At 47.2% G+C, this 9,914-nt stretch overlaps 1 protein-coding gene across 6 annotated transcripts in view; it reads right to left on the bottom strand.

Annotated features, from left to right (window-relative positions):
- Positions 1–4,744: 4,744 nt before the first annotated feature.
- Positions 4,745–9,914, bottom strand: part of LEF1 (lymphoid enhancer binding factor 1) — a 108,003-nt gene continuing 102,833 nt past the window's right edge. For all 6 annotated transcript variants that reach the window (XM_010999066.3, XM_010999065.3, XM_010999064.3 and 3 more), the window contains one exon: positions 4,745–5,493. In XM_010999066.3, coding sequence (XP_010997368.1) covers positions 5,414–5,493 — 80 coding nt within the window. In that variant the 3' untranslated portion in view covers positions 4,745–5,413. The remainder of the gene's footprint in view (positions 5,494–9,914) is intronic.

The raw sequence follows: 9,914 nt of genomic DNA, 5'->3' as shown, positions 1-9,914 counted from the left end.
CTGGCAATAGCTGGCTCGGCTTTCTTAAGTCAGAGGCCTAGGTGAGGTTGCTAATGCTCGTGCCTTGGTTTTCGCTGTTGTCCTACCTTTCAGCATGTTAGAGGTTGACTTGCGAGGAGAGAGAACAAGTGTACTTTTGTTAAAATCTCAGCTAATCCCAAATGCTGGGGAGGGGGTCATTGGGGCCAGCACTTCTTCACAGGATGCGGCCCCCACACCTGCCCACTGAACCACAGCCTCCCTGGGACTCCGCCCTCCAGGGTCTCTGATACCACTTGAAATTTTCCTTCCTACTGTTGGAGGGGAGAATAGAGACAGTCATCCAACGTTTCAGAATAAGAGTTGTAGTGGCCACAGTACTGAGTGTGGCAATCAGGTTGAAAGCTCATGAGAACTGGCCAGTCCGAGAGGGGTGGGTGGATGGGTTGGACTTCTCTGGGACGTGGAAAGAGCCCAACTGATTGTAACCTTGGGAGTTTGAGCAGGCCCAGCCTGCGCTAGATGCTGGCACTTGGGGAGCAGATGAAATCGTTCAGCAGCACCTCTGGGCCTTTGTGAGTCTCCCAGCAAGCCCCTCACAGGCTTGGCTTCGTGTGCTGCACGGTGTCCAGTGCCGGGCATGGAGGGCCAGCTCGACTAGAAAACCATGTGCTGCCCTTCTCCAGCCGAGCAAGCCTGATAGGACCTGTAACAACAGGCCAGTCTGTGGGGCTTCGTTTTACTTTGGTTGTCTTTACCTTCCTGATGGGAGAACACCTCATTATGGCTTAGACCATAATTCAGTGATTCTACTGAGTTCAAATTCTGAGACAGTTAAGTTACGGACAGAGGAGAGAAAATGACTAATGTACTAATTCCACTGTGACTACGAAGAGAAACAGTTGTGTGACTAAGTCTACTTGTAGGAGTGTTCTCATTCCATCTGGCAAATAATACATTTTCGACCAATTTCCTCCATGTATTTAATGTAGATCAAAAATTAACTTAGCTGGTAGCATCTGAAGCTATTATAAATTGAGAAAAATATTTAATAAACACATCAGAGCAGATGACCCCATCCCCTTTCTGTAAGTATTTCCTTGATCCTTGGGCCAAAACAGTGTTTAGTCCTGGTTACCAACTGCTTCCATGGGCAGAAGAAATGTGCCCATGTGTTCTACGGCTATAGGCTTTACAAAAACAAAGTTTCTTTTTTTCTCATTGGGCAAAAAAAAGCCTGTTTAATAACAAATTATAAAAAAATTCAAGGGGAAGTTCATTTACTAAGTTATTTTGTATGTGCAAGGTGTCTCTCATTTTCCACTCACTGTATCTTGTTAGAGGTCAGTGAGATCTTCATTTGGCCCACCAGGAGGCAAAGGGCTGCCCATGCTGGGAGTGGCTCCAAACCTGGGCTCTCCTTACTGCACGCCTCCTTCCCTTTTAACATAAGAGCCTGTTTTGTTTGTTTGTTTTTGGCATTCTTTTTTATTGAAATATAGTCAGTTACAATGTTGTGTCAATTTCTGGTGTCCAGCGTAATGTTTCAGTCATACATATACATACACATACTCATTTTGATATAAGAACCTGATTTTTAAAGTTTAAATTACTGTTCAGGGAGAAGGATGCCTGCACATTGTAACAAGTGCCGGTGGTGAACAAGCTTACAAGCAGTAGAAACACTTTCCTAGTGGACAGTTATTTCAGCCCAGCCCATGGGCAGGTGCTCAGTAAACATGTACTGAATGAGCACATCGACCATTTCTGTTAAATGCCAGTTTACTGTGCCCACAATGCTGCTGACAGTGAACCACATGAGCATTATTTCTTCAACAGGGCAAGTGAGTGAACAGCCAGTTTTCACTTGTGTTCATTTTACTATAAATTATTCTGTATTACCTAATATGTATAAAGTCCTAGTTCAGGTTGATTCATGCTAGTAATGTTTCTTTTAAATAACTGCCCTTGGTACACCTTCCTCTCCTACTGTCCCTCAGAACCACTCCCAGCTGCGGTGTAAGATGGTGTAGACTTTCCCATCAGAGAGGTGCAGAAGTTTAAAACAGCAGCTTCCAAAATGGTATCCACTAAATGATGACCAGCAAAACCAATCATCTTATTTTTTCCATAATACGTAAGTAAGCAGCATTTAGAATCATGTCCTTCTATCAGTATTAAGATGTTTAACTTCACACTATTCAGTTTCTATTAAAAAGCAGATCCAGTTTTGTGTGTGTATGTATGTATCTCTAGAAATTAGGTTTTCACATGGCAGTTTTTAAAATTTTCTATGCGTGAAAGGTAGCATCCTGGGCAAACATAGTAATTTGTACCGCTACTGTGTCACGTGGAATTTAAGTTTCTCTTTTCTGTTGGAACCATGCATTACTCCCTTGTGACTTCTCCCTTTTAAAAGGAAAGCCACGCAGACATCTTACTGCTCAGGGGCCCCTGATCAGAGGTTTCCACACTGTTGCAGCCTTAGAACAAACTGTAGAGGAAAAAATGATTGTACTTGGACAGCTATAGTTGTGAAACTGTTCAAAGCCTCCTTCCAGCTAAACAGGTAGTTGCCAGCAACCCTAGCAACCAAAGTAAAGCCAGGAGAAAAGCACCCCTTCCTAAGACCAGCACACCAGCTGTGACCTCAGAGAAAGGCTGGGCTCCAGCAGGAAGGCTGGCCTGTTCTCTCCTGTTGGCACACAGTCCAGCTGTGAGCTCGTTGCAGGGAAGGACGCCCAATCACTGCAAGATCAAAAGCAGTAGCCAGAGGGAGTCCCTCTGCCTGGTGCCCCAGGAGAACGTCCCTTGGTTTGTATGTACCTCTCAAGGGCTCTGGACTCTCCTTCCCCAGAACTGCTGCCTGAGGAAAGCAGGATGGGGCAGATGCACCAAGAATGAGCACCGTGCCAGGACATCCAAGTTATCTGGGGAAAGTTATTCTGGAAGAAATGTAGAAAACTAGGAGGGACCAAATTGTGGCAAAGCAGCTGGCTCAGAGGATCCAAACAGCCTGCTGCTTTTGGCATTGTTGATTCACTCTGTGTCATAAAAACACAGCACAGGAGCAAGCGAGGGGGACTTGAGTGGGCTCTGGCCGAGGCCCGAGTCTAACCTCCTATCCCTGCTCTTCACTTGATGGACAGGCTTTTATTACTGATCAGTTTCTAAGATCCAGAAGAGCCAATCAGTGTGTTGCTACAACTCCCCCCCACCCCACCCCCAAAAAGTAACACTTAAATATTTATTTCTGTCACTTCCTACGCCACTTTGTTGGATGTTCTTGTTACTCCTGAAAAGAGTACAGTGGCAGTTTTAGGCAGTTATAACTTGGTTCATATACATTAAGAAAACTGAGAGATAATTTCAAATGAATATGAAACCTTTATAACAAGTAGGTCCCCTGGACATAATAGACATTTTTCCCTGGTTCAAGTTTAGGTCTAAATGAAGAAGAATTGGAGAGGTTCCAGAGGATAGTAATGAAAATGATTAAAGGACCGATGATGAAAGGTTCAAGGAATTGGGATTACTTAGCCTGGAGAAGAGAAATTTGAGGGGTGATTTAATGGCAATCTTCAAGTGCAGTATGTGGAGGGTTATTACAAGTATGGTAGCCAGCTGTTCCCCAGCTGTATTGAAGGTTGGAAAAAGGAAACGGAACTAGAATTTCAGCAAGAGACAGAAGCTAGACCAGCAGTATGAGTGGTTCTCAAACTAGCTCAATGGATTGTGGAAACTTTGTGGAAGACCATGAAATATTGATGTTTTAAACTTAAAATGCATAGTTTTTGCTACATCCAATAGCTCTATTTTAGTATAACAAAAGCTTGATTTAGGGGAGAATTACGAAGTACAAACTCAAAACTGGGAAAATGTTGATTCTGGGGAGATGTGTGGGTGTTAAAGTGCAGGGACACCTTGGTTTGGGGATCCCAGCGGGAGAAGCAGTGAGCTCTGACCAGAGGGCACCGGCACGCCTGCAGAGGTGTGAGGGCGGATGGCTGGAGCCCGGGAGGCTGTCTGGGTGCTCAGGAAGGAAGAGAATCACTACTGTCTGAGTTCTGGTGACCCTCTTCCTCCCTTTGGCCTGATTTCTATCTCCACCTGTGAGAAGAGGAGACAGGGGTCCAGGTGGTACAAGTACCTCTGAGGACGGCATGGCTAGGAGATGGGGAGGGTGTTGGCTGGCCCCTGGAGACAGCCGCACCCTCTCACGTGGACACGCCAGCTCTGCCTGTGGATTGAGTTCACTGTTACCAACTGCAGATTGTCAGGAACTTCACTCTTTAAAAAAAAAAAAAAGACTTTTTTTTTTTAAATGTTTTATTACAAAGCTTCTTTTAAAAAATGCTCAGCACGTTAACTCAAACTGGAATGACAAACATTAGATGACAGTTTTGGGCAAAGGCTGTGCCTTGCTATTAAAAAAAAAAAATCAATGCTCATTTTAACAACTGGCATAAAATCCCACTAATTGGCTAATAAAAACAGATACAAATACAGAACATTTAAAGTAATAACAATTCAAGTGCTGGGCTTTTTACAACAAGGGGGTGAGAAGGAAAGAAATGAAAATTCACTGCAAACTGGTCTGTTGAAAGTATCTGTTAAGGTTTATCATTAAAAAAAAAAGATCATAAGAAAAATAAAATGAAAGAGGATTGCCAGCTGCTACCCACAGAGTGGACTGGCTGTTGCATTTATGTAGCTCTACTGGACACCTTACAAAGACGGAGAGGCCACTATTTGTTATAGGTCATTCACAGAGAAGCCACTTGGCAGACAAGATATCACTCAAAAAAAAAAAAAAAAAGCTTCTTTTCATTTCATTTTTATTTCAAACATTTCCAGATCTTTGAATTTTACTTAAAAGCTCATAGCTAGCAAAATATACAACAAAAAAATTAAAACTAAAAAGTGTAAATTAAAAAAATTCAAGTTTAAAAAAAAGAAGCAAACATACAATTGATCCTTTTGCACTGTTAAATAAAAGCTTTAGGAGAAGAGAAAGAAAAATGAAGACAGAAACAAGGAGGGAACTCTTCCACAAGTTCCCCGCGGGGATGCTGCCGGCTGTGCTGGCTGCCACTCGGTTGCTCGGGGCAGGCAAAGGTAGCCAAGTTACTGTCCTTGCCAGAAGGTTACAGGTATGGATGCAGGATGCTCTGGGAAGTGCACGGCAGAGATGAGGGGAGAAAAGCTGCTCAGCTGACCCTGGGCCTGCTAGCATTCTCATGTGCTTTGTCATTTTTCTTTTAAAAAAAACCTTCTGTCCTTTATTGTGGAACTTGGCTCTTGCAGTAGATGAAAGGGAGTTTGTCAGTGATTGTCTTTATGGGTCAGCGTCTCTAGCAGTGACCTCAGGGTGAAGTGGGTGTCAATTCTCCTTTGGGGTGGACTGGGCAAGCCATGGAGACAGTCTGGGTTTTCAACAAGCTTCCATCTCCAGAAGAGGTCCTGGGGTCGCTGCCTTGGCTTTGCACGTTGGGAATGAGCTTCGTTTTCCACCTCAAGAAGGAACAAATAAAATGCTGTTAATGTGAATTTGCCACAAACCTTTACAGATTTTAACCTCTACTGCATACAGCACATGTCTTAAGATCTCTGCATTTAATGAATCCACTTTTTTGATTTGGTGATGGCTAAAACAGACTGCCCCACGGCAGCCCCCAATCCTCAGACTACGTTAGAGAAGACGTGTACTGTTATTGAAATGTTTAGTTTGTTTCCAGGTTCATGTGCATGTATGTACAGTGTTACCATGTGAAATACAGCTGATACTCTGGATCATGGTTAAAGAAAAGCATCCGTTTGAGAAACATCAGGAAGGAATGGCCAAACATGAATTGTAATGGTGGGCAATGTCCAGATCAGGGAAAGATCTGTCATTCTGAAGTGTTTGGTCTTTTTAGTCCACTGTGGGGAGCCGTTGTATGAACTTACACGAGACTGAACCGTGCTCAGGCTAGCCGGTGCCCCACATGCTCTTGCTGCCAGCCCCAGGAGTCAGGGACGCTCTCCGTCCGCTCGTATTCAGTCTGAGGTGCATAAGCCTCTCCAGTTTTACTTCAGACTTTTCAATTCTCAAGATTTTTTTCCTTCGTAACACCTAAGATCGCTAATATTCACTTTGGAATGTACACTCACCAAATATTTAAAGGTATTGCTGGTGATAATAGCATCCAGAAAGGAGATTCCCTAAATCCCCAAAGCTGTAATAACCTTGAGATTTAGAGAAGTGACTAAAAATAAAACATTGTACAAGATGAGAGAGACAGGAGAGAGCACATCGCAGAGTCCACTCCTTCTCTAAGGAGCGCATCCTCCTCCCCTGCGCCTTGTGCAGCTGCAGGGGAGCTCCGCTCTGCCTGGGGCCCCGGCAGCCTCAGACCAGTCTCAGCGCTTTGTGCTTGTGGTGTCCTTGTTACCAGCAGATGTATCCTTTACAAAGTTAATTCCAAATAGTAGAGTGTGTTCCTTTATGCTTTTTATTTAAGTATAAGGGAACTTTGAGAAATAAAAGGAAGCTCTGAAATAGTTTAACAATGAAAACTAAACTCTGGATGGTGACTTACAGTCTACAAAGTGCTGTTCAGAGAAGAGCGATCTGTGGCCGGGAGCCGTGAGGATGGCTCAGCCGGTGCGTCTAAGGGGCAGCGCGCGGTGAGCCCCTCACAGTGAGCCCTGCTGCAAGTTAGCATTCTGATTATCACTGCAGCTACCCCCAGCGTTGTCCCTCAAAATGACTGCTGACCAGAAGTGCGAAGAAAGTGTCTGTTTACCCGGGTGGCTACTGAACAAACAAACCCAGCAAAAACAAAATGGGAGAAAATCAGCCAGAGCGTTGTCAGCGCGAAGGTCGTCAGTGGCAGTTTCAGCTCCTTGTCACTGCAGTATTGACCTTGCCCCTTTGACAGGAAACACACCGGTGCTGTGGCTTTTTAAAATGTAAGCAGAGTATTTCAGATGCTTCACACCGGAGGGCGGAAGAGCTTGGCAGGGCCCTGGCTTTCCAAGGAGGAAGGAGCAGAGCCCAGCTGGTGGGGTGGGGGGCGCCCGCCCCCTCGCCCTCAGACGCCTCTTCCCACCGTGCTTGTGCGTCACAGAGGGCAGAGGTCTGGTCAGGGTTGCGCTTGCTGGTGAGGACGGGCCCAGCAGCTGGAGACCACTGCTGTGGTTCAGGAGCGACTGGCCGTTAGCAGCCGGGAGTGTCTGCCGGCTCCCGGGCATCAGCTGTCCCTCTGCTGGGCCCGTCCCCACCGCAGCCTCAGGCACCCTGCGCAGCTCTCCTTGCTCTCCTGCACTTGGCTGTTCAAGTCGTCCTTCCTCCCCAGGGCACCCACAGTGTCGCCTCCTCCCTACTTCTCGAGCTGAGCACAACATCACGATGACTAAACCAGTCCTGGCTGGCCACAGTGGCCATTTATCACAAGGATGATATGTGCTTCCATAGAAAGAATTTTGACATTTCCTAATAAAGCCATTTCTTTCTGTGGTCACGTCTTCCCACTGTTATTTCATTATTTCAGTGTCCCTCTTACAAATCCTCCTGCAATTTGGCTTCAGAGATGCTCCGTACCACTGCCAACCAAAAAGTGACTCCACCCCACCTGGGTTACTCTCCTAAGGTCAAACTGGTATTTAAAGAAATCGGCAAAGAACTGTCTCACTATCAAATGAGGCACCTTGCTTGCACTTGGTTGCTGCTTTAAAATACAGCGTCGTCAGGGCAGACCAGTCTTCCAAATGGGAGAAATGGGGGCCTTCCAATGCAGCTTTACAGATACAAAACAAGTCAAATCAAGATTCTTTTCAAGAAACCACAGGCATGAGGCTCAGGAGACTGGAGACTTCCCACATCTAAGGCTTCATGTGGGGGGCGCGGCCGAGGCTGGGCTGGCCCTGCGAGCCCCAATGCGGCCCAACCCAGTGGTGGAGTCGGTGCAATCAAAGCTGCAATTACTGCTCCCGCTTCAAAGGGGGCCCCGAGTCCCTTCTCACACATGTCAGGCTTGGGCTCCCTCTGCCAGGAGTCACCATGTGGGCCATTTGTTGAGTGTATTTGAAGGAGGCACAAGGCAGTGCCCTACCACCACCATCCAGCCGAAACCCCTGAAGCTCTCCTGGATCAAACTCCAATCTTGATAAAATATCCCACTAACCAGCTGGAACCAGGAACCCAAATGGGCAGAGTCACTTATTAAGAGCCCAGGTGGGAAAAGGAAATCTCGAGATTTCAAGAGGGACCTGCGTCTGGGAGACGAGCAGCACAGACTGAGGCCTTAGGGCTTTTTAGGCCTTGGTTCAGGAGACATGAAGAAGGGGAAAGGGGGAATTCCTTTGCTGTAACTGGAAGCCGAGTGCTGCCCCAGCCCCCTCCCCCAGGCTGTCCTCCAGCAGGAGGGTCAAGGAAATCAGCCCACTGGTGAGGCCGAGGTCAAGGTGGAAAAGAGGGGGTGGGTGTGTGACTCAGGACCCACTGGGGCAGCAGGGACTGTGCAGGCCAAGCGGGAGCAGCAGAGCTGCCAAGACCCCCCCCCCCACCAACCCGTAGTGTCAGGTCCCATCACTCCTTGTCCAGAGGTGGTGAGGAACCCAACAAGGTGGGTTAGAATAAGAGATCCTCCCCATCCCAAATATTATGAGCAAGGAGCAGGAACTTTAAAGTGTTTTTAGTTATGACATGAAATTTGAGGAGAGAGTACTTAGTTTGTGACAGATGAACAGAGGGAGAGATTTTCATTCCAAAAATCACCTCACAGCAGCACACCACACACTTCATGACAACTGCCTAGGTTTTTCTGCTTCGTCTCGGGGCAAACCGACAGAAGGCTGTGGGGTCAGGGCGGGAACTCTAGCTCAGAGAGGCTCGGGCTCTCAGAGCAGGAAGCAAGCGCGACAAGAGCTGGTCTGGCCCCGTCATTCTAGATGGAACCAAGACATTCAGTCGTCGGTAGCTGGTCTGAGGGTCCCCAAGCCCCTGGTTCCATGTAGGTCTGCTGGTGGGGAGGAAGGAAGGACAATGCCTGCTGAGCACGGCTGTGCCGGGCACACGTACAATTTCCAGCAATCACACCAGCTCCTATGATTCCAGCCCATTTACAGAGAAGGATGGGGCCGTGTGAGGTGAAAAGCCCTGCCTACGGTCACCCAACCTACAGCTGGCAGGATTCGCTTTTGAGCCCTAAACCCAAATTCTCCCCAGCAGCCCTTGCAGCTAACCGATCACTCATTCTCTTCTCACCTGCCTTGCTTCCATGCACCCATCTGTCCATCACTAGTCAACAGCACAGTTAGCCCTGTGGAGGTGGGCTCCACCTAGACCACTGCCCACCCCAACATACTACGCTCTATTTGAAAGCAGGATGAGAGAACAAAGGGCATAAGAAATTAACTTTGAAATGCAAATCTCTAAGATTGAAAGTATAACCTATAAGAGCCAACTTCAGCTCCTTGAAAGTAACCTTAGTATCTGAAAAAAAGGAAAAATGGTAACGCGTGGTTAGGAAGGTTAGCGCTGAGTCTTCTTTCTGCAGCTGAGTTAGTCCTTAGTCCCAGCAACCAAGACTAGCCAGTCCCCCAGTCCCCGGGCCACACGTTCTGATGCAGGATTCCCAGAACCTGGAGGAAGGGAGGAGGGTCGGTGCTCTGATGGGTGCCTGGGCCTGGGCTTGGATCCGGGTTACACAGGCCGAGGCTCGGTCACTGAGTCTGCAGTTTCTTCCCCTGTGGGCATTCAGAATGGATTAGGAGCAGTGAAAGCAGACCTTGGTGAAGTTGAGATGACGCTGAGGCAGGCCTGTAACTATTAATAAATTGCTCTAGGGGAGTTTCTCCTGATCAGCCCTGTGTGTCTCCTGTGTGAGGATGCACGTCTCGCTGGCAGGCCAGGCCTCCCAGTGCGGGTCTCACCCACTGGGTGCTCACCT

This window comes from Camelus dromedarius, chromosome 1 (genome assembly GCF_036321535.1).
Source record: "Camelus dromedarius isolate mCamDro1 chromosome 1, mCamDro1.pat, whole genome shotgun sequence".
Lineage (NCBI taxonomy): Eukaryota > Metazoa > Chordata > Mammalia > Artiodactyla > Camelidae > Camelus > Camelus dromedarius.
The sequence above is the reverse complement of the archived record's forward strand: the minus strand, read 5'-3'. Positions and strand labels throughout refer to the sequence as shown.